General features: G+C 41.6%; 1 protein-coding gene and 1 long non-coding RNA gene across 3 annotated transcripts; one reads left to right on the top strand and one right to left on the bottom strand.

Annotated features, from left to right (window-relative positions):
- Positions 1 to 992: 992 nt before the first annotated feature.
- On the bottom strand, positions 993 to 25,099 carry LOC138975367 (inactive peptidyl-prolyl cis-trans isomerase FKBP6-like). Its single transcript, XM_070348028.1, has 14 exons — positions 24,890 to 25,099; positions 21,291 to 21,393; positions 20,032 to 20,262; positions 18,781 to 18,870; positions 18,232 to 18,363; positions 10,082 to 10,152; positions 9,370 to 9,429; positions 8,429 to 8,488; positions 7,882 to 8,079; positions 7,346 to 7,455; positions 6,587 to 6,678; positions 5,524 to 5,614; positions 3,135 to 3,261; positions 993 to 2,727 (listed from the first exon to the last, which is right to left on the bottom strand). The coding sequence occupies exons 1-14, from the start codon at positions 24,911 to 24,913 to the stop codon at positions 2,674 to 2,676; spliced, it is 1,443 nt and encodes a 480-aa protein (XP_070204129.1). The 5' UTR covers positions 24,914 to 25,099; the 3' UTR covers positions 993 to 2,673.
- Positions 12,309 to 16,794, top strand: LOC138975373 (uncharacterized). Of its 2 annotated transcripts, none has more exons than XR_011458631.1 (5): positions 12,309 to 12,741; positions 13,239 to 13,354; positions 14,320 to 14,382; positions 14,737 to 14,830; positions 16,590 to 16,794. It is a non-coding gene; the product is annotated as an uncharacterized lncRNA (long non-coding RNA). The 2 variants fall into 2 exon arrangements; XR_011458630.1 differs by having other exon boundaries at positions 12,311 to 12,741; positions 13,252 to 13,354.

Below are 25,099 nucleotides of genomic sequence, written 5' to 3'. Positions count from 1 at the left end.
TTGCCTCGTGTTGCTTCGCTCATGTACTGTGTGTAATGTGTGTCACAGAGTCAAAGTCACTGTCTATGGTTTTAACCCTTTTGTTGGCACAGAGTGCACCACTGGGAGAAGAAGGGGACCTTTTTACATTTAGTCAAGTTTTGACTAAATGTTTTAACATAGAGGGGGGAATCGAGACGAGGGTCGTGGTGTATGTGTGTCTGTCTGTCTGTCTGTCTGTGTGTGTGTGTGTGTAGAGCGATTCAGACTAAACTACTGGACCGATCTTTATGAAATTTGACATGAGAGTTCCTGGGTATGATATCCTCAGACGTTTTTTTCATTTTTTTGATAAATGTCTTTGATGACGTCATATCCGGCTTTTCGTGAAAGTTGAGGCGGCACTGTCACGCTCTCATTTTTCAACCAAATTGGTTGAAATTTTGGTCAAGTAATCTCCGACGAAGCCCGGACTTCGGTATTGCATTTCAGCTTGGTGGCTTAAAAATTAATCAATGACTTTGGTCATTAAAAATCTGAAAATTGTAAAAAAAAAAATGTTGAATGTTGAATGTTTTGTGATTCTCGTTGTGCACTGTGTAAGCTGTGAAATGTATTCAGGAAAGAAATCATTGTATGTATGTTACTGAAGCGTGTGAACCAAAGGAATCTGTGTATTATTACAAGAAAGACAGTTGAATACAGACCGTCTGGTCTTTCTTTCTTTTTTTTTTTTGTGCAAGTTTTGCTGGCATTCATAATACAGTCTCAGCAAAAAGTGTCTATGTCTTGTTATCAGCTGCACAGAAAGTGTATGTGTGTCTCTGTGTGTGTGTGTGTGTGTGTGTGTGTGTGTGTGTGTGTGTGTGTGTGTGTGTTCAGGAATGAGAGAGAGAGATAAGAGAGAGTGAGCAATTTAAAGATTCACTGACAAAGAATTCGAAGTAAACGAAGAGTCCAAAGTAACACAAAAAAATGCAAAAAAGATATAAAAACACAAATTGAAATGCATATTAATATCTTCGGGGTTTTTTAATACAAGAAGAAAATAGTACAAAAAAACTACATGTGTTTACATCTCTTTTTCACCTCATACAATGTACAAGAAGAGATAATTATCTTGGACAGTGTCACCCACACTACAACAAAAACGATGCCTTTCACCTGCTCACAAGGTCTGAGCAGGTCCTCATATTCAGGCTGCGGACAGGCCACAACCGAATGAACCACCATCTTTTCACCAAGTTCAGAATTGGCCAGTCAGACCAGTGCCCTTGTCAAACAGGCAGCATGACAACGGAACACCTGCTGCAGACTTGCCCACTACACGATGGCCTCAGGAGCCAGATCTGGGCGGAGGCGACCACGGTGCAAGGGAAGCTCTATGGCAGTCTGGACGACCTACAGCGCACGGCAACATTTGCGCAGAGAACCGGCGTTTCCATCTGAGTGATCGACAAGAAGAAGAAGAAGAAGATCTTGGACAAAAACACTGTGTTTTTTCCACTTTGATAGTAATTTTCATTAATATCCATAAACAATCTTTTTTTTTTATTTCTCTTTTTTTTAACTGGACAAATCTCTCTGGGAAAACTTTTAAAAATTAAAAAAAGGCACAAGAGTCTAAAATGTCAACAAGAACATCATTGACACTTTTTCTCGACGGGCGCAGAGGCGTGGTGGTAAGACGTCGGCCTTCTAATTGGGAGGTCGTGAGTTCGAATCCCGGTCGCTGCCGCCTGGTTGGTTAAGAGTGGAGATTTTTCCGATCTCCCAGGTCAACTTATGTGCAGACCTGCTAGTGAATTAACCCCCTTCGTGTGCACACGCAAGCACAAGATCAAATGCGCACAAAAAAGATCCTGTAATCCATGTCAGAGTTCGATGGGTTATAAAAGCACAAAAATACCCAGCATGCCTCCCCCAAAATCGGTGGGGTAAAAACGGTCATACACGTAAAAATCCACTCGTGCTAAAAACATGAGTGAACGTGGGAGTCTAAGCCCATGAACGAAGAAGAAGGACACTTTTTCTGATAAACCAAATTCCCAGCCATATCTACAAAATTTGAGTTGGATGAACTTTTGCATGGGCGAAAACGATACAAAAAGGATACAAAAATCACACATTCAAAAGAGCTAATTCTCTACGTCATCTCTCAGCACCGATGACTTATTGGTGATAAGAAACCAAACACAATGATGTCTGAGTGAATGTCAATTAACACAAAATGAAAAATGAACAACTACAAAAAGTAATCAAAGACACCAAGAATGTTGTTTTCGTATTTACAGAAAAAAATTGTATTTTCTGCTGCTTCTTGCAAAAAACAAAAACATAAAAACAAAAAAGTAATACTCATTTTATGTTCAGTAGTCACTTTGTGTGTCTGTCTTGTCCGTCTACAAGATTGCCTGATCTGATTGCAACCACGGTAACCCGGTACTCCTAGTGTTAGAATATGCCACATACATACACAGCAGCAATGAAAACCTGAGATTTCTTGTCCAAAGAAGGACACTGACCACACACACACACGCGTACGCACTCAAGCACTCACTCACTCATTCACACACACACACACACACACACACACACACACACACACATATACACACACACACGCGTACGCACTCACTCACACACACACACAAGACAGTGATGAACAGAGGCAGACTGAAGACTGTCACATCACTAGAACTGCAGCTGTTGCTTTGACTTCACAACCACCATACGGGATGCGTTGCCCTGGGGACAAAAAAACCCAGAGAATTCAAGGCTTTCATCATCAATGTTCAGTGTCTTTGTTGTATTTTTCTCCTTATTTTCTTAAAGAGACACATTATTAAGCACACACACAATCACACACACACACACAACCCTGAGTCACACACATACACACTTGAACACACATACACACAGTCAACACACACACAGTCACACACACACACACACACACCCACTTGAACATACACTCACACAGTCACACACACAACACTGAGTCACACACATACACACACACACACACACACACACAGTCACACACACAACACTGAGTCACACACATACACACACACAGTCACACACACACACACACACACACACACACACACACACACACACACACACACTGTGACCCACAAACAGGGACTTACCGCTCCGTGTCGCTGTATGTTCAAACCCAAGATACCCGCTACCTCCACAATGCACTCGATCTCTGGCAAAGTACGAGGCTGCTCAGGGAACGGCATTTCTGTTATTTCAGCATCGCTTTTAAATTTCCTGAAAAAACAACCCATCAAACTGTCAGTGAGCCTGACAAATCTATACCAAAACATCTCCACAAATATTTACTGTCATACTCTTCAGCTCCTCAAAAATCAAAGTTAAATTAGAAAAAACTTTACCTTGTTTCATTTACAAAACTGAAAGGCCAGAAAAAGCTGAATACACTCAAATGAATTGAGCTATTTGATTTCATCCTTTTAAACATTTTAAAGGGCAGCTGTCGGGTTGTGGCTCTCAAAATCTGTTCCTTAGAATGAGTTATCATGTAACTGAAACTATACTTAAAAGTTACTTGGTGATTTTGACAGCTTGATAACACAAGTCCGAAGACTTTAGACATGCTACAATGTCTTTAATCGAAGAAAGTTTGCATTCTTGGCCGAGTCAATGCAGCCCGCTCGAAAATTACTTCCCTTGGACGCATGACGTCAGCCGCGGAATCGGCCGGGTTGAACGGTGCTCTCTTTATGCCGTGTAATGGGCGCAATCGGGTTGTCTAGTCAAGCCCTCAAGCATACTTCACGGGTAGGTGAAGAGAAACTTAGGATGGGGTGACTTCTCCCAGGCCAAAATTTCGCAGTAAAAAACGGAGTTCATAACATGTCTTCCGTCCCCCTCCTGCTTTTGTTCCACTTGAACCCTGTTTTTGTTCAACTTATTGGCAGATATTGTCACGCGTCGAGGAACACAAACACACACACACAAACACACACACACACACACCGTCACACACACACCGTCACACACACACACACGTGTTATCACACATATACACAGACACACACACACATACGTGTTATCACACAAACACACACACACAAACACACTCACACACAGACACACACACACGTGTTATCACACATATACACACACACACACACACACACACACGCACGATAACCATCACAAACACAGTTTGACAAATTCATCTTTGATTTTTTGCGGCCGAACCCCCCTCCCCCATTTTCCACACTAGATCCACTGTTTCATCTTTGTCTCCGTCTCTCTTCCCTTTATCTTATCTCGTCTATCTACTTGAGTGAGTAACTGAAGATGTATTATCATCATCTCTTTCCTAGATTTTCCCACCGACAGAGTTGGCTTTTGTCTTGAATTCAGTACCTCACACGTACACGGTAATTGGTGTGACACCTCAAGCGGACCTTCTTCATAAGTGTACAGTGTCTGCTGACAAGGGACACGAGGGTCTGTGGTTGAGCAACTTTATGGTTTAACCGGGTGGACTGGAGGAGTAGCAACAGCATGTGAACCACTTTAGAAATGACTTGTAAAGGTTGCAGTCGGTCAGATCAAAGAAGAGAAAATGGGAACGTGGGTCTTGAGAAGATAACACCATCCTAATACTTTACTTTGTGCAAGAATCAATCACGCGTACAGCATTACAGATGTCCAGCTGTAGTCTACATTGTACTGTAAACTTCACAGCGGCCTTATCGGCTTCCTCGAGTGACGTCACAGCAGTCTAACGCTGCGGCGTCTTTCTTGTGCTGACAGAGTTGTCGGTCGCGGATTTTGAGTCGTTTCGGCCTGCCAACTGCTTCGTTCTTTTGCGGATTGTGAGAACTAGCAGAAAGTTTCACGCATTTTAATGGTTTCAAACTAATGATGAAAGTGTCTTCTTCTGGACCAAATCAACAGTCTTAAGTTGAATCAACTCGGAAAACTCTTAAACGCGTTTTTGCACGCGACTCCGCGCATTTTTGAGACCAGGCAACCCGACAGCTGCCCTTTAAGTATCTGTTTGCACCCTGATTGAGTCTATTTGCTTAGCATATCCACGGTGACATCTGAAGGTAGGCATTAGATTGAGAAAATGAGAAAAAAAAAAGCTAAGAAAAGCTTGAAAGCATGATTCATTGAAAACGTTTGAAAAAAATCCTGCAAATCTTGGGCAATCTGGGGATGCCAGATCTAGTCTCTTTCTTTCAAAGGCAGGCATTAGATTGAGAAAATGGAGAAAAAAAGGCTAAGAAAAGCTTGAAAGCACGATTCATTGAAAACGTTTGAAAAAAATCCTGCAAATCTTGGGCAATCTGGGGATGCCAGATCTAGTCTCTTTCTTTCAAATTTCCTGATATACCCCTAATAGCGGATGATCTAATTCCTAAAAATAATAAAAGAGAGGTACAGCTGACAGATTAATTACGTTTTGCTATCGCTTTGTGCGACTGTTTCGCTCATAATCTTGTCTATTGCTTTCAGCATTCAAAATAAACATGTCAATCATAAACTTACTCCAGTTTTTCAATCACCGTTTCCCGAAACCGAGCGGAACATTCTTCTTCTGGGTCACTCGATTCTCTCTGGCTTTCCCTGTTGTCTGGTGCTGGAAATAAACAAATAAATGAATGAATAAATTTGAACAGAATCTCTGTGACGCCTTAACACTTTCTACCCCACCTATGTTGACCAAGTTGTTTTTAGCCGAGACCAGCTGTGCTGCAACAGGTTACTCAGAATTGTAGAAACTGTGTAGTAACTGTGTATCAACACGTTGGAATGCAAGCGTTAGATGGACATTACAGGAAGCGACTGAAGCTAACAGTCTGAGCGGATATATCCGTACCTGGTCAGATAGAGTAATGAGTGGGTACGGATAAATCCGTACCTGGGAGACAATGAGTTAAAAGAAAAAGAAAGACAGTGGTCATACTAGTAATTATTCAGAGCAGTACAGCGGTACCTATATCTTTAAGACATCCACAAATCTGAAGAATGTAGGTCTTAACAGAGATGGAGATTTAAGGCCAAAAAAAAAAAAAGGTCTGTTTACGGTAACATAGGGTGAAAAAATAGGGTCGGTAGGTCGGCTTTTTTTTTCTTCATTTTTTTTTTCTTTTTTTTTTCTCCCCTCTCTATGATGTTTCACAGTTCATTTCTTCTCATCACTCCCTGTTTTTGCCCAACATAACTATAAACAGTACTTTGAGCTTACCTCCCTTCTGTCGTCTGCTGTTTGAGCGCAAACAGCTCTATTTTGGATGCGGTTTTGGTTTTTTTCAGACGATCCAAAAAAAAGATTAGGGTCGGGCCTAAAAACTAGGGTCGGTCGGGTTACCGTAAACAGACCTATTTTCTTTTGGCCTAAAACAAACATAAACTTACTGACTATGAACAGAGCGTCGAATAAAACAAGATACTGAAAGAAAAGGGCTGATTTCATTTCTGATATTTTGGCATATTTATTAATAAAATATGGCGAAGTTACTGGTCAACATGGACCCTGAAAGATAAATTAAAATAGAGGGGGGGGGGGGGGGGGGGGATGTGTTCGATAAAAGATGTTCATGCAACAGACCTGTTCTGCTGTCATCTGAAGCAGACAGTGACACCATACGTTGACACATCCTTCTGTAGTCTTCTGACTGGATTCTAAACTTCTTTATGTCTCTGAAACATTGGATGGCAAATCAAGGTAACACGCTCATTTTTCTGGTCGTCTCACCAATAGAGAGGTTGGTAGTTGCTGTGTTTTGTCTCTACAACCCAGGGGATCATACAAGGCCACCAGAAGAGAGGTTGGTAGTTGCTGTGTTTTGTCTCTACAACCCAGGGGATCATACAAGACCACCAGAAGAGAGGTTGGTAGTTGCTGTGTTTTGTCTCTACAACCCAGGGGATCATACAAGACCACCAGAAGAGAGGTTGGTAGTTGCTGTGTTTTGTCTCTACAACCCTGGGGATCATACAAGACCACCAGAAGAGAGGTTGGTAGTTGCTGTGTTTTGTCTCTACAACCCTGGGTATCATACAAGGCCACCAGAAGAGAGGTTGGTAGTTGCTGTGTTTTGTCTCTACAACCCAGGGGATCAACTGATGTTTCCTTTAAACATACCACACCGTGATTCTTTGACATGGTCATGGAGCTGTGTTTGTAAATAAGGGGGTAAAACTGTAAAACTCTACAGAGGGTCTACAATATTTTTAAACAAATTAAAAATTTAATTTAAAGAAATAAATAAAGCATGAGGATATTTTGTGAACGGAAAAATGCATTTTATCTGACTAAACACATACTCCTCAATGATGCGCTTGGTTGAAAAAAATTCCCACTCACTGTTCCAGTTTGGATAAAGCTTCTATGATCTCCTGGCTGAACTCGTTGAGCCTCTGTGCTTTCCTGTACATGGTCCTGGCGTTTTCAAACTCTGACATCGAGTGCAAAGCCTGTGTGAAAAAAGAAAAGAAATAATCAGACTACACAACAATTTATCATGCAGCTGGAGTCTGGTCAGCTTCTGGAATCTTTCAAAACCTGGCAGCAGCTCCCTTTTTTTTGGGGGGGGTGGGTATGGACGTGAACAGTCTGGTCCTCACCCAACTCTCTCTTCTGTCCCCAAGAAAGCTGTCAGGGATAACTCTGATAATCAAAAGCCTGAAAGCTTGCCTTCCTTCACCTCCCCTACTCCCCCACCCCCCCACCCCCCTAAAAAAAAAATTAAAAAATTAAAAAAAAATGTTAAAAAAAAGAAAAAGATGCAAAACCCTCAAATCTTAGGATGTCAAGAGAAACTTTTAAATGCCGGATATCCGCACCGCAAAATCTCATGCCAGTAAACCCGGCAGTGCGTACGTCGCTCAAATCCCCCTCACCTGTCCTTTGCGGAAGTAGGCCTTGACATTGCTGGGGTCAAGTTCAATGACCTTGTGGCACCAGGTGATGCAGGTGCCGTTCTGCTTGAGCCGGAGACAGCACAGGGCGATGTTGGAGTAGACCTTGACCAGCAGCTTCTTCTGCTCCGCCTCCTCCTCGTCCGTCTTCAGGTGGTAGTCGTCCAGGATCTTCGCTGCCTGCGCGACCAGTCAAAGTTATTAGAACTGACAGCTGTATGATCAAAAACAAAAAAAAATAGACAGAAAGTGATCTCCAACCAACTTTCCCCCATCACCTGATCTCTGCTGCCTTGCCTACATGATAACAACATTTTAACAACAATTATAATAAAAAACAGAAAGTGATACTCAACCAACTTCCCCCCAAACTTCCCACCTAACGATGCAAAAAAAGGGAGAGCCATGCACAGATATAATCTTACTTTGACTGGTTGCTTTGTTAGAGAAGCCACAATGTACTTACCATGTCGTACCTAGACCTCATTGCAGTTACCCTCTTAGTTGTATCTAGCCAAACAATACTTACCCTTTTGTATTTAGCCAAAGCTCTCTGGATCATGTTTGTGTTGAAGAGCTGATTACCTTCCTGAAAGAAAAACAAACAAACAAACAAGTACAGTTATAAAATCATGAATATAACAGCTTGTCTTTCAAACCAGTCTCCAGAACTCGTCGCGAAATAACCTTCGTGGTTGAAAACGACGTTAAACACCAAATAAAGAAAGAAAGAAAGTCTCCAGAAGATAAAGGAATGCTGATGGCTTCATACAAATACATATAACGTCCCATGTAAACCATATCAGAATTAAATCATCAAAGACCTGTTGGGTTCTTGGATAGGAAATTGGACTTGAACACACACCAAACAATCTGCAGTCTGACTAATTTCCGTGGAAAGCAGGGTATTTTTTCTTATTCTTTTTTTCCGAATTTATTGTCTTGGCGACACCTGTATGAATCCGCGAATTAATTCAGCCCAAAAGAAATTAAAAAAAAAAAAAAAAAGCAAACAGTCTGTTGATTTGGGCCATGTATCCAAGTGGGAAAATTTAGGAATTCCATGTAAAGAGAAGTGAGATGGTGTATAAGATTGTTTGAACAGGAAGGGAGATACATGTGTACCTTCAAGAATTCTGGGGTCATCTCAAGAACATTTTTGCAATACTTTGTAGTATGATGATTTGCACATGATCTTTTCGAATTAAAAAGGTTTTGTTAAATATATACCTATCAATGTGTTTGTGTGTGTGTCTGTGTGTGTGTGTGTGTGTGTGTGTGTGTGTGTGTGTGTGTGTGTGTGTTTGTTTGTTTGTTTGTTTGTTTGTTTGTTTGTTTGTTTGTTTGTTTGTTTGTTTGTGTTTGTGTGCGTGTGCGTGTGTGTGTGTGTGTGTGTGTGTGAGCGTGCGTACATATAATCATGCGTATAATTTTATGTGCTGTGGAGAGCGGGAGGATCTTTTTTCTTACCTCTCTTTCCGCCTTGGAAACCTTGCACACAAAAGCAAAGGTCACTCCCTTCCTTTCCCCCTGCAAAGAACAGACATCAGACATTTGTACCAAGACATTTCTAACAAGACAAAACATAAGATGAAATATGAAGCATGTCTAAACTGATGAATAACAATCATTTGTATAGTGGACCCGTAAATGTCCTTCATCAAAGTCAAACTGAACTAAAGCTTCTTCTTCTTTTGTTTGAGTGGACTTCCTCTCCCATGTGCACTCGCTTTTACGCCCGAGTGGCATACGTGTATGGCCTGTGGGTTTTTTCGGCGGCCATTGTAGGCAGACAATTATTCTATAAGAATTCTGACCTAGATTACACAATCTTTAAAGTGGATATTTAACTAGCCTTGTGTGTAAACACGAAGGTGGATTAATATACTTAAGATTGATTTAAGGCGCTTACGTTGTGTGTTGTTGCTGTTTTTAAGATGATTATATCTAAGATTGTAAGGCGCTTAGAACTATTTTAGGATTTGCGCCCTATAAATACCCTTATTATTATTATTATAAGGCACAAGCCAGTCTGCACATAATTTGACCTGGGAGATCGAAAAAAATCTCCAACCTTAACCCAGCAGGTTGAGCCGGGATTCAAACCTTGAACCTTCAAGCATGAAGACAAGACGTCCTTACCTCCAGGCGTTCACGCCAGTCACAATGAACGTCAACTCACCTCTGTCATCTGGTAGTAGTCGTCGACCCCTTCACGTTCCACAAAGCTCACCAGCTCAATGTCAAACAGCACTAGCAGACACACAGACAGAAGCAACAGTTTATCAACAGGGAAGCTAGAGGACTTCAGAGATGGTATAAATACATATACAGTAGAAACTCCCTTATAAGACATGATCCGATTATTAATCAATCAATCAATATGAGGCTTATATCGCGCATATTCCGTTGGTACAGTTCTAAGCGCAGGGATTTATTTATTTTCTTATTTTTATGTTATGCAATTTATATCGCGCACATATTCAAGGCGCAGGGATTTATTTATGCCGTGTGAGATGGAATTTCTTTACACAATACATCACGCATTCACATCGGCCAGCAGATCGCAGCCATTTCGGCGCATATCCTACTTTTCACGCCTATTATTCCAAGTCAAACGGGTATTTTGGTGAACATTTTTATCTATGCCTATACAATTTTGCCAGGAAAGACCCTTTTGTCAATCATGGGATCTTTTAATGTGCACACCCCAATGTAGTGTACACAAAGGGACCTCGGTTTTTCGTCTCATTAGAAAGACTAGATTAGATCCGATTAGACTCGCTTCCTTATAAGACCCCGTTTTCTGTTCATAATCCCAGTAAATTTACCCCCATTTTAAGACTCCCTCCGGCGGGGATGTAGCTCAGTTGGTAGCGCGCTGGATTTGTATCCAGTTGGCCGCTGCCAGCGTGAGTGCGTCCCCACGTTCGGCGAGAGATTTATTTCTGAGTCAACTTTGTGTGCAGACTCTCTCCTCGGTGTCCGAACACCCCCGTGTGTACACGCAAGCACAAGACCAAGTGCGCACGAAAAAGATCCTGTAATCCATGTCCGAGTTCGGTGGGTTATAGAAACACGAAAATACCCAGCATGCTTCCTCCGAAAACGGCATATGGCTGCCTAAATGGCGGGGTAAAAAACGGTCATACACGTAAAATTCCACTCGTGCAAAAAACACGAGTGTACGTGGGAGTTTCAGCCCACGAACGCAGAAGAAGAAGAAGAAGAAGACTCCTTCCTTCTTAAGACTTGATTGTCTGAGACAGATTTTTTTTTCGGTCTTAAAAGGGGCGTTCCCTTGTACACACATGCATACACAAAGGTATACTAATTCACACATAACAAAAGTCATATCAGTCTAGTATATTTACAGGGACTGCTGAACTACCAGTCCCACACATTCTTAATTTCGATCTTCAGGAGCTTATATCTGGGTGGCCGTATGGACTGGGTGGCCGAGTGGTAACGCACTTGCGCTCGGAAGCGAGAGGTTGCGTGTTCGACCCTGGGTCAGGCCGCAATTTTCTCCCCCCTTTCCTAACCTAGGTGGTGGGTTCAAGTGCTAGTCTTTCGGATGAGACGAAAAACCGAGGTCCCTTCGTGTACACTACATTGGGGTGTGCACGTTAAAGATCCCACGATTGACAAAGGGGTCTTTCCTGGCAAAATTGTATAGACATAGATAAAAATGTCCACCAAATACCCGTGTGACTTGGAATAAAGGCCGTGAAAGGTGAATGCTCGCCTAATAGGCTACTGAGCTTTACTGGCCGATGTGAATGCGTTATATATTGTGTGTAAAAAATGTCTGTTTGTCTGTCTGTCTGTAAAAAATTCCATTTCAAACGGCAGAAATTAATATGTAAGCGCCTAGGGCTATATCTAGATTAGGCGCATAAAAATGATCACAATAATAATAATAATAATAATATCTATTGAACCAGCGACCTTGAAGACTTTTTTCTCTAAATCATAGCTAAAGAGTTATTCTTTCCTTTGGCAAGGAAATCAAGTGTGAGTCATCACTGCTGAAATATATTGTGGCCAAACTGCGGCGCTGGGGTTGTACGAGACAATTAGGCTCCAAAATATACGTCGTTTGTTTCTGACGACAAGGCTCCAAAAATAAAGGTCAGCAACTATTTTGATCAACTTTTGTTTTCCTATTTACACTACCGGGTAGGCACACGATACTTTTTGTTGGCTGGTAATCGTGCAAGCTGTGTCCCCTGGAAGTCAGAAAAAAGTAACTTTCCTTTTAAAGTCTGAAGAATCGAGTTTTGTCCTTTTTCATTGTTTTGTTATTTTTTGGTGTGTGAAAGGGTGAGTTCTAGGGTCCGTAAAAAACAAAAGGGGTCAGTCAAGAAATTGGAACGATTGAATTATTATTCTCAGCCTAAAGCGGGGCTCACACACAGGCGGTGCAAGCGGAGCAAGAGCGGAGCAGGCTGCACCAGGCGGAGAGATGACGCTACTTCCGTTGCAGGAGTGGAGAAAGTTGTGTGTGCGGTGCGGAGCAAGGAATAGGACACGTTTCTATTTTTTGGCTCCGGTGCAGCGGTGCAGCCAATCAGCGCACTCATCACTTTCTCCGGAAATAGTATTGTGACACTAGGTGGCATCCCAAATAACGACGGCCGCCTTTTTTTAAAGAACTTTTTCATGGATTTTACACAAGAATGCCGAAACGGAAAAATAGAATGTGGTTTCCGCTAGATTTCAAGTCACGCTTTTCACTTTTCCGAGGAAGCCAACAGCTGAGTGTGAAGAAACGCTGCTGTTCAACTTCGAAACCTCCAGTCGCAGACGACCTTCGCTTTCGCAGTACAGTCAATGCAGGTGCGATGTTACCCATTTCGATCAGCTCGTTTTCGTATATCAGTGTTTTTGCATTAAGATCATGTACAATGATTGGAATCAAAGGAGGATTGACTTCGGTATGCAAATGCGTTGGTTTGGCCGAAATCAATACAGCAGTAATTAAGCTAGGTTTTTTCTCGTCAGTTTGTTTTTGCGACTGAAGTTTGTCTTCTGAATGTACCACTTGCTTGATTTTGATTGTTTGTTCAGCTCCTCGGCACAAAATTCATCATGCAAGATATCAATTTGTTGAATGATAAGGGGATAAGTGAAGTTCAAACATTTATCTGCTTGCAAAAACAATCGCAGGGACAGATCTATCTGCTTCATTGACTGACAGATTGTCATTGAATTTCCAACGTAAAATGACTCGTTTGCAGACTCTCTAATTAGATCCATCGAGTGTTTGTGTTCTTAGATCCATTGGCTATGCATGCAGGCTTTTTGCGATCATAACATTGTTTGGGTTTGTGCAGGTGCAATCTGCAGATCAGAGGAGATTGACCGCAGTGTGACGCAGTGTCAGTGATCAATGCAACTTGTGTTCGACACTCAATATTGCCTTCTACCAAACTCAAGGGCAAAACAAAAGGTACATGCTTGTGAATTCATATTATGTAATGTCTGTGAAGATTAACACCGTTTTTAGCTCTAGTCTGAGTGATCATGCTTATTTAATATCCAATTCAAGTTACATACGATACATACTCCGCCCCAGCACCACCCTCACCCCATAGCACTGCTATTCAGATACTACAGTCCAACAACTAACCCTCTAAAAGTCCCCCCCCCCCCCACTCTCGGTGTAACATCTGTTGCTATCTGCACCTTTGTGTGGTAATGGGGAACTCGTGCTCAAATAGTTTCAGAACTGTTGATATCATAAGAGTTGTATTTACCAATGGTTCTCCCTCCCTCCTTCATATTACACCGACACTCTCTATGCCCACCCTCCACCCCCTTCCCTTCCCTCTACAGGCACGTCTACTAAAGTCTCAGACGTGTTGGATCAAGAGGATGCCACAATGATCCGGGTAACTTTGCAAATAATCATACTGATATAACAGAAGAAAGTTATTCCACAGTCATTTCTGCTTATACATTACAGTGTTACAAAACAGGAATTTGTGCTAAGTTATAATCTACAAACAACAAAGACCCTCCAGCCCCCCCCCCCCCCCCCCCCCCCCCTCCTCACCTGCAACATAACATGTTCATGTCCAACTTTCCCAGTGGCTCTTAATCTTATGTCCATGACTGTTGATATTGAAGAGTAGAAAGTGTTTAGTTTTCAATGACTAAATTTCCCCTCACACACATGCACACACACACACACAAACACACACGCACATGCACATAGCTGTTGTCTCCTTCTCAATCTCTCTGTGTCTCTCTGTTTCATTAAAATATTTGGATCACTAACTCTTCACTGAGATTCAGTGTTATGTGTTATGTGGAGTAAGATTAGTGAATGTTCCTGCTGATTCTGTTGTTCTTACTGTTCTTCCTCCCTGCATAATCTTTTTTCTCCTTAAACAGGTTTTTTTATTACTACAGTGCGTCTATGGAGTGTACATCAGAGATGTGATGGGACCAAAAGTATTCCAACACATGAAACAGGTAACTTTTTAAACTGGTCTTCATTTAGTTTATTGAGAAGTTGGTTCACATGATACATTTCAGAGTCGTCCTTTTAAATTCGTTAAATATTGCACCAGTCACTACATCTATAGATGACCATGCTGATTAGTTTCAAACTGTGTACATAGCCAGCTTATCCCCACCCGTACTTCCATCAGTTCCCGAACTACCCTTCTACAGCCCCCACCCTTTCCATCTCCCCAAACTCATTAGATCACTGACATGACACTGATCTTTATTTTATGATTAAATGTTCTTTGAGTAAAATCATGTAATGCTAATGTTGTTGTGACTATTCTTCCTCTGTGTATTCTTTCTTAATCTTTTCTTCAGATTGCAGTTCTCCCATGCACCACATCGCCTATCAATGGAGTCTACTACATTGTCTGAGGTGTGACTTGAGTACGAGAATGTCAAAATGATGAAGGTAAACTTTTAAACACATAGAGCTGAACAAACTGATGAATTCAAATATACAATTACAGTCAACTTCCTTGTAAACGCCCAGTATCGAGCAAACCTTGTAATCACCCACCCCCACATCCAAAGGTGTAAAAAAAAAACACCCGACAGCTTATTTTGTTTTTAATCCTCTTCACAAAATACAGAGATATTGGCCGAGTGAATAATGACAAGAGGCTGCAATGCAGACATACTGCTGAGTTCATACATTTGCCACTGTAGTCTTTGGATAGCCATGTCAAAAGTGGACAAATATTTGAGAGACTCATCGAAGGTTTACGAGGTCGACCTTGGGGGATTTAAAGAGATCAAGTAAACTGACCTGTGTGGGTTTTTATTTTTTTATTTTCTAATAAAACGTTGCTGTGTTTGACACATAGCCTACATTTCCCCCCTCCCCCCTCTTTGATCAGGAAAACGGAACTGAATGCAGTTATAATGTTTCATTGTGCAAGTTTATGACTTTTGTCCCGACACAAGGGCTGCTGCTCGTAACGCTAGATATGCAAAGCAGATCTTCAGTCATAATTTTCATTTGCGATATGTCATATGAGCATTTGTTCTAAAACTATGACACACAGGTATTGCTTTGTTTAGGTGTCCATGTTCCATTCGGGCGAAGCACTTGCACACACACGAACGAGTGTATCACATAGTGAGAAACATGAGGGTATAGACATGTTTTGCACATTAACAAATCCTACTATCATTCTCATAACCAGTGATCAAATACCACGATTTTTCACGAGCCCCTACTTTTGAGCAAAATTAGTGCATACGGGGGATTGGCGAATACAAGGTAGTTTACGGTACAGGTGTTTTTTTCATGCAAACAAAATTTTAACACTAAATGTCAGGGTATTTATCTCCATTCAGATTGTGAGGTTAAATTGCAGAGAGTTATTATGCAATGTGTGACTTGCATCGAGTTTCCTCCGAAAACGGCGTATGGCTGCCTAAATGGCGGGGTAAAAACCGGTCATACACGTAAAATTCCACTTGTGTAAAAAACACGAGTGTACGTGGGAGTTTCAGCCCACGAACGAAGAAGAAGAAGAAGACTTGCATCGAGTTGTGTCGCTATGCAGAGTGTGACTTTTCTTGTTTAATTGCCGTACTATTAAATGGAAGATACTCAGATTAAAGAAAGTCTTACATTGGGAGGTAGGAATGTGATTTGCATGGTTTGTGACAAGACAAACTTTCCTTATAAGAGCTTAAAGATACATTCCATGACGTTTGAACCAAAATGTCAGCTATCATAGATCTCTCTAACTAAACAAAATGAGGGTAACCTTCTACCGGAACGCATACCAAAAGTATGATAGCCTGGTAGTGTTCTGTGCATAGTGGGAATCTTTGGCTTAATGAATTTCACATGTTAACACCAGTGTCTGTTAGGTAATGAATCACACATCCTCCACTCTTCACTGAAATAAGTCAGAAGTATGTGCCCATGTTAAAGATGGTCTTATTTTACCCATATATACCTAGACAAACATGTGGTGTCTGTAATATGAGGAGTAACATACCGTTAGAGGCCCAGTCCTTATTTTGAAAGCAGTTCTGTTCAGCTGGAATAAAATTATCTTAAATTTGTTTCTTAATTAAATAAAAACAAAATCAAATTTTTGTTTTTGTTGGTGTATGTGTCTAAGGGCAGAGATGATCTTATTTTACATAACAGCTTTTCCAGGTCACCCTTTATGTTTATACTTTTGCAGGCTGGTGTGGAGTTCTGATGTTGCCAGGGCGATGGAAGACACATACATAAGACTTCCCTGTGAAGTGTTTTGATCACAAATCACCATTATTTTACACATTTACGCATATCTCTTCTCAGCTCAGACTTGTGCTTTGAAATTGGATGTTTAAGTACTAGCTAAAACCCTGAATAAAGTCTTCGCAGTACATGGAATGGGATCAAAAGTGTGTGTGTGTGTGTGTGTGTGTGTGTGTGTGTGTGTGTGTGTGTGTGTGTGTGTGTGTGTGTGTGTGTGTGTGTGTGTGTGAAAACAACATTCAAAAATGAGGGTAAGATAAAACATAAAAAAAGCTACAGCACAGATACTTTTTTGTCTAGCGTCAAGGACGGATCCGGGAGGGGGGGGGGGGGTTCCTGTCACCCCCCCCCCCCCCCCCGGCCTGAACATGTATCTCCTCCAAGGGTGAAAATGAAATAGAAATCATGACAAATATTCGGAGAACGCGCCAGCTAGATTCCACATATTCTCATCTACATTTCAAAACGTCCAGACCTCCCTAGCGCCCTCAACTAATGAACCCCAAACACAATTGGGGGCCCCCCCAACCTGATACGGTCCGGCCATGAGGCAAGGGCGGATCTGGGGGGGGGGGGGTTACACGGGTTACGTAACCCCCCCACCCCCCCAAAAAAGAGGTAATTTATTGGCTCAGGATGCACCAGATAGCTCTATTTTGCTTCTTTGGATTAAAAAAATTTCCGGGGGGGCATGCCCCCGGACCCCCCTAGAGACTTAGGCGCCTTCGGCGCCGTCAACTTGTATCTTCGCAGTCGTTTTGTAACCCCCCCCTCCAAAGTGAATTGATCCGCCCTTGATTGAGCGTTCTATATCGTCCTCTTTAGAAACTTGTTGCGCTGTTGACACACGTACGTCTCTATTTGCAAACATCCATAAAGTAATATTTTGTTAATCATGTTTAAAACATTTCTTCTGAGTAGAATGAAGCTAAATCAAACCACACACAAAATAAAAAAAACTAAATCTAAATCAAAGCCATATTGCGCGTAACATAAAGCAACAGTCTAACCGTCTGCAAGAGTAGATCTAAAAGAAAAGAATGGATTCCATGGAAGCTCGTGTAACTATACACATTGAACATCTTTGAAGCTTCGGATATAACTCGATAAAACAAAAAAGAACCAAAACTTAAAACATGTCCCAACCGTTGACAGTTGTTAGTCCACCTCTCTCTTCACCCGACCCCCACACTCACATAGTTTGTGTCTGAAAAGCTCTAAAAGTAAAACGCACACACGCACACACACTGACTTATACAGAGTCCATTTAGAAATATGTTCAGTAATTGCGATAAAAGACAAGACTTTTGTCTCCTTTGGTAAACATCACGGTGTTTTTTCCCGCCACTGCTTATCCACGTGTAAAAATATTTTTCATCAGACAGCGCGAGTGGAGAAACTACGTCATATCATAGGGGAATCCCCTACCGGAGCAGGATCGGAGCAGCCTGCTCCGGAACCGGAGTTTGTGTGTGAGAGGGCAGGTGGAGAGCGGAGCAGGATCGGAGCAGCCTGCTCCGCTTGCTCCGCCTGTGTGTGAGCCCCGCTTAAGACAAAACCTTGACAAGAGAGCAATCAACAACCTGCGCAGTTGGGCGGGATGCGTGGAGGGCAGCCAAGCTCCCCGTAGTAATAGTTCGGCTTGAAGATGAAGCGAGAGCGCTCTCCCTTCTTCATGGTCGCCACAGCAACGTGAAGTCCTGCCACAGTGCCATCTGGTGACAACAACAAAAAGAGCTTGGGAAAATTTAGTGCAATACCTTGGGAAAACAGTAAATTAATACTGAGCATTAATGTTCTATCAGGGATTTTACGTTTACCCGGGAAAAGTCAAGATAACATTTAATCCCTCTTTTGATCAGTATGTGTACATCACTACACGAGTCGCATTTGGGTAAAAAGTTAAAATTGTAAATTACGTCTGAGAAGTGAAATACATTTCTTCCAGGAATTGGACCAATGCTCCGAATTTTTTCCTTCAATTTTCCACTGAATTATCAAATACGATCATACAAATCCTCTTCAAAACACTGAAATAAAAACAAAATCTTAAAAAGAACATTTTAATGTGGACACAGACTCAAATCAAGGTATAGGAATCAAGACAATACACAACTAGCAAGGCAACAAACCTATGCCCAGGCGGAACTTTTCAATTTCATGTCGTAGCCTTGTGGAGTCGAACGGTTCGTCATCCAGTTCTTTGTAGGCATTGTAGTGCACTGAAAAGAACAGCAAAATCACAGGTCCCAGACTGAACAATCAAATGAAAGTCTCACATTTTGATGGCACACTTCAGAATTGGCCCCATGGAAGTGTGTGTGTGTGTGTGTGTGTGTGTGTGTGTGTGTGTGTGTGTGTGTGTGTGTGTGTGTGTGTGTGTGATTGTTGTTTGTATTGATGTTATTGTATGTTTATTCAGCCACAATGTAATTTCTCTTTTGAGCTATAAAAGTATTATTCTATTGTATTGCATCATACTGAAAGAAAACACTTGAGATTCAGTTCACACGGTGAGACAGTGAATTTCACATGAGCTACATTGGAATATTGCTGTTTTTATTCATGTTTTAAGCCACAGTTTTTCTGAATACACTGACACAACCTTTGTTTGTTTGTTTGTTTGCTTAACGCCCAGTCCACCACGAAGGGTGATATCAGGGCGGTGCTGCTTTGACATTTAACGTGCGCCACACACAAGACAGAAGTCGCAGCACAGGCTTCATGTCTCACCCAGTCACATTATTCTGACACCGGATCAACCAGTCCTAGCACTAACCCCATAATGCCAGACGCCAGGCGGAGCAGCCACTAGATTGCCAATTTTAAAGTCTTAGGTATGACCCGGCCGGGGTTCGAACCCACGACCTCCCGCTCACTGGGCGGACACCTTACCACTAGGCCACCGTGTTGCGGTTGACACAACCTTGCCGTGACAGATCATGAAATGATGTATTGCTAGTCCAGCTTACCAACAGCCGTTGTTTTCTTTATTCACGTTTGTTTTTACCTCCTTGGGTTGTTTTGTTTTTTTCTTGTTGAAAGTGTATTGTTTTGTTTTTTTCTTGTTGAAAGTGTATTCATTTCAACATTTGTTGTTGATGTCGTTTTGTTTTTAATATCTTAGTTTTCTTCTGTTGGCTGTTTTGTTGTTGTTTCTTGTTTGTTCTGTTTTGTGTTTTCTGAGGTGGTCTCGTTCTTGAAAGACTTTTACTCTCTATTAGAACACTGGTCCTGCATACGACGCTTACACTTATTTGTGATGCCAATCAACAACAAAAAAGAGTTAACTAACAGACAGATAAAGTGAACCTAACACCCCCTCCCCCCACTTATGGGGTATAAAGAAGGTCCGAGAACGTAGAACACCACATACGACTCACCTCTGACCAGAGCACCTTGCGGTGCCACGGAGCCGGTGCCAGCCTCCAGCACCATCTTCAAGACACCGCCGTCCTTGTTCTCCGTCACGTCCTCCATGCGGCGCTCCAGTACCTCAAACGTCTCCAGTCCCTCGCGATCGCACGTATCCCCCACCTCGGGGTCCACTTTCAGGAGATTATGGTACACCTCCTCCCCGGGGAAGTATTTGTTGCTTGTGTCAGACTTATCCACTTAAAGACATTTATCAACAAGCTGCGAGTCAGGAATCCAAAGAATTCAGCACCTTTTCATTTTCCTCCAAACTTTTGGTTTTACACGTACCAGATTATTATCCAATTTTCAGATTCAGAATACAAAATTAATGAGGTCTTGAAATTTATGACTATCCACTTGAATGACTTTTATCCATGAGATATTGCCAGTCAGGAATCCAAGGAATTTATACAGGATACTCATTTTTGTTTTCCTCCAAACTTTTGGTTTTACCAGGTTATCATTTAATTTTCAGCTTAAGCCTTTAAATTAGAATGGATGAGATGTTGAAATATACGTTACTCGGATGACATTTAATGATTTATCCATGAGCTGCGAGTCAGGAATCTAAGGAATTCAGCGCTTACCTTGTTTCACTTTCAAGCTGCTGAAGTCCATTGAAATTAGTTAATTACCCATTTTGATTTTCTTCCCAACTTTTGGTTTAAGCAGATTTTCATTTAATTTTCAGCCTTGGTATGGAGGAGATCATGTAATCTATGATGATGTCCACTTGAATGACATTTATCCATCAGCAGCGACTGAGCGAGTCATGAATCCAAGGGATTCAGCACATACCTGGTTTCAAGCTAATGAAGTCCGTTAAAATGTACTTAGTTTTACCACATTTTCATTAAGATTTCATGTTTAACCTTTAACATGGACGAGATCTTGAAACGTATGATGATATATCCATTGGAATGCCTTTGATTAATGAGCTGTGAGTCAGGAACAGAAGGAATTTATATTATATATAAGGCCAAAACAAAAATAGTCTGTTTACGGTAACATAGGCAAAAAAAATAGGGTTGGTAGGTCGGGATTTTTATAAATTTTTTTTCTCTCCCAAAAACCATATTTTTAAGTTATTTTGCAAAAAAACAAAGACTTTTTTTCTTCCCCCAAATGCCCCCAAAAAGTCTAGGGTCGCGCGAAAAAATAGGGTCGGTCGGGATACCGTAAACAGACTATTTTTTTTATTTTGCCTAACACACACAACGCTAACCTGGTTTGACGCTGCTTATGTCAATCTCAAAGTCGGCCCCTTTGTTGGGATCCCTCAGGTCCTGCAGGTCGATGCCTTCTTTCAGGTCCACCGATCCCTCATCCTGTCAAAACAGATGTGGTGATTGCCTTCATTAAAGACCCACTCCGCCTCACATAGTATTGGCGTTACCGGTATTTTACCAGTTGAAACGAGAAAATACCGGAACAAAATTGGCTGCCGGTATGACCTACCGGTTGATTTTTAGAACTACCGCCTACCGGGTTTTTTTGCTGGTAAAACATTATAAACAGTACTCTTCTTTCTTCTTCTTCTGCGTTCGTGGGCTGAAACTCCCACGTACACTCGTATGTTTTGCACGAGTGGAATTTTACGTGTATGACCGTTTTTTACCCCGCCATTTAGGCAGCCATACGCCGTTTTCGGAGGAAGCATGCTGGGTATTTTCGTGTTTCCATAACCCACCGAACTCTGACATGGATTACAGGATCTTTTTCGTGCGCACTTGGTCTTGTGCTTGCGTGTACACACGGGGGGTGTTCGGACACCGAGGAGAGTCTGCACACAAAGTTGACTGAGAAATAAATCTCTCGCCGAACGTGGGGACGAACTCACGCTGACAGCGGCCAACTGGATACAAATCCAGCGCGCTACCGACTGAGCTACAGCCCCGCCAAACAGTACTCTGAGTTGGATTCTTACTGGTTCCCGTGACCTGCCTACCGTTTTTTTCTGGACAGTTTGCATCATGAAAGTTTGCGTACTGGTTTGAAAAAAGTACTAGCGCCATCACTGCTCACAAGATGCAGGGCCTAGCATTGGAAAAAGTGAGTTCAGCTTACAAAGGCGGGGGTCTGGCCCCTGGTGGGGGAAAAAAAAGAAGAAATATAAATAGTGGTGAAATAGAAAAAAAAACTCTGAAAATAGAAAATTTGAAGATTTTTTTGCGATTTTTTACCTAAAATGACAACCCCCAAAGAAGATTGAGCAACTAAATTATGCCTTCACCAACAAGCAAAACACAGAAAGAAAACTGACAATCTTGTGTCATTTGGCCTGAAAGCGCACTTCCCACTTCCAGGATACCTGGATTCTTTGTCACTGAATGGCTGACCACGTTCAACAATGTCGCTTCGAGACATTATTTCAAGTCTAGAGCCACAAAACACCGGCACAAAGCAAGCTCGTGCGATGCCAGAGGAAGTTCGTGCTCAAGCAAACTGTCAAACCGATTGAGAATTGAACCGAACGGCGCACAAAACGAAAGCTGGGACTGTTTGGGTTTACCGTTTGGTAATAACAGGTTTTTGCATTTCGGCGTACACCAAATCGAGTTCCGCGTACTGGAGATGTTATTTCGGCGTAAAGTAAGCCGAACGGCTTACAAATACAATGCTAGGCCCTGAAGATGTTTACAGAACGATGACATCTTTCACTAAAAGCCTTATGGGACACCTTCACAATAGCATTCAACAACATTTCATTGAAACTTACAGATCTCTTGCATAATTGCTACTTAGCGTGCGTAAACCACACACCGGAGGGTGGCTTTATACCCTTTATAGATAGATCATTTATTTCTACAGAAGTACAAATCCTCGTCCAGAAACTAGTCAACAGTGACCAGTCGAAGATTCAAGCCAGGAAACAGTCTGTAGTATTCATGTCAATTACAATTTTTACATACATCAAACATGTGTATTTCTTAACCATATATATTCGAGGAACAATTCTCTTTCTTAATGAACTCTGACTTTGAGTTTGAGACTAAAAGTAAAAGTAGAATGTCATGTATCAATCAGCCAGTGCCAATTTTGTTTTCAATCAGTGCAATTGCAAATACCGGAAATTCAAAGTTAGACGGTACACAAGATAGAAATGCAATGAGGATACTAGTCAGATTAACTCATTAAGCGATTCGCCTGTGCATGTATCAGTCTAACTGTAACTTCGTTTCAAGTATGCTTTTTGGCTCACGTAAGTGTAGCCTATGCGATGCTAACTTTTGTCTGTCTGTGCGTGCGTGCGTGCGTGCGTGTGTATGTATGTATGTATGTCTGTGGTAGAAACTTTAACATTTGAAGACGTCACAACATTTGAAGACATCACATGACGTAAGAGGGTTAGACGTCACGCGAAGGAATTACTGAAAGTCTCGGTCATTGTTATTATGAGCGGGCCGAGACTAGTTTTTTCTTCGAAATCGGCCATTCAGATCTAGATCTAGTGTCTCGCTTTCTTGCACAGTGTCACCTATGCCGCTTACTGTGTGTGTGTGTGTGTGTGTGTGTGTGTGTGTGTGTGTGTGTATGTGTGACGAAGTGATTGAGTTTGTGTTACTGTTTGTCGATTTCTTACGTGAGCCTTGAAGGCTTCGCCTCTTGTTTTATTTATTATAAAGAATAAAGAAAAAATACTTCTATAACTCAGTAACTCGCTGTTTTCTCTGTGCATGTTGTATAGTTTGTACATCACTATGTTAGTATGTATACATTCATTTTGCCTGGACAACAAATGTGAATCTCAAAAAGATTGATGCATGCATACTCTGTTTTCAGGGAACTTTGTACATGTGTGAATCAGTGTTACAAGAACTAGGATCAGACTTCCGTAATATTGAACTTAGGCGTTGTAATTCAAATTCATAGCTCACAATCCAGTGGCAGTATTGACTTATTCTTGATACATGTATGTAAGTCCTTTTAATCAAACCAAAGAGAATTTATCATGAAATCAATTGAGGGATTGAGCTCCAAATTCAAGCATAATTAATTAATTTGGTGATTTGATCAACAAAAATGACGAGCAAATGCATAAGTAGTATCGACAGAGTTGCCTTGCTCTCTTCGAAAACATCGCTGTGCCGATTTCTTCCTTCTAAAACCCATGTAAATAAAACACATCTGTACAGATCATTCCAAAACTTCAAAGGTATCTAAAATGACTTGTTATGCCTACAAGAGTAGGTTCTGCAAAATTGGAGGCTTAAATTGTAGTGGATTCTGAGCTATGAATTAACAATTTACAATGATAAAACATAACCCACACTCCCTTTTGATGGGTAGTGAGAGGAGGGGGATATATATAATATGTTTCTTCCCCAATTAACACGCCAGTAAATACAGCACCCAATACTCATGTGACATGTATGTGACTAAGCCTATCACCCAAATTCGATTTATCCAAAAACGCACCGAGCAATGTCACATGAGTATAGGCTGTATATTTACTGGCGTGTCCAAATTATCGTGCATCATTTGATGTATCAGACATGCAGCTATATGGGGAGGACGTCAGCCAGGCGTCAGCCAAAATTAACTTTAGACTGAATGTTTCCCCGCCAATTTCAAGCAGTACAGTTATGATCTTTTTTATCTTAATTTTCATCACAAATTAAAATCCAAGGGGGCAATACATGTTCCACCCAGGTAATCTTGAACTTTAGCTGTTCCAAAGTTCGACCAGCAGCAGTTTGTACGGGAGGGGAATAGTCAGTATTAAGTTTGTGTGGGATAAACGAAGCCGGCTGACGTCCTCCCTCTAGCTGCAAGTTCAGGTATCAAACTTTCAGTGTAAGCATTGAAATCAGTATAACATACCGCAAGATATCCGTATGGGTCCATGTTGAAACAGTTGCACTTCGTTCTCACAGCAGTAAAAGCAGGGTTTTTTCTCAATCAACAAAGTTCTGCAATCTTGTACCACATTGAAACAGTGAATAGAACGTCGATCAAGTGCTGTCCCGCCGGGCAAGAAGAAGAAAGAGATCAAGTGCTGTCCAGGGCAAGAAGAAGAAAGATAACTCTGAA

Source organism: Littorina saxatilis, linkage group LG9 (genome assembly GCF_037325665.1).
Source record: "Littorina saxatilis isolate snail1 linkage group LG9, US_GU_Lsax_2.0, whole genome shotgun sequence".
In the NCBI taxonomy this organism is placed as follows: Eukaryota; Metazoa; Mollusca; class Gastropoda; order Littorinimorpha; family Littorinidae; genus Littorina; species Littorina saxatilis.
Note: the sequence above shows the minus strand (reverse complement) of the source record. Positions and strands in the feature narration are given on the sequence as shown.

Coding starts and splice junctions, on each gene's coding strand:
- LOC138975367 (XM_070348028.1), bottom strand. CDS start 24,913: ATGGACCCATACGGATATCTTGCG. Junction 10,153..18,231: donor CATCCCGCCCAACTGCGCAG/GTTGTTGATTGC, acceptor TGTGTCTGCTAG/TGCTGTTTGACATTGAGCTG. Junction 2,728..3,134: donor ACATACAGCGACACGGAGCG/GTAAGTCCCTGT, acceptor TTTTGTCCCCAG/GGCAACGCATCCCGTATGGT.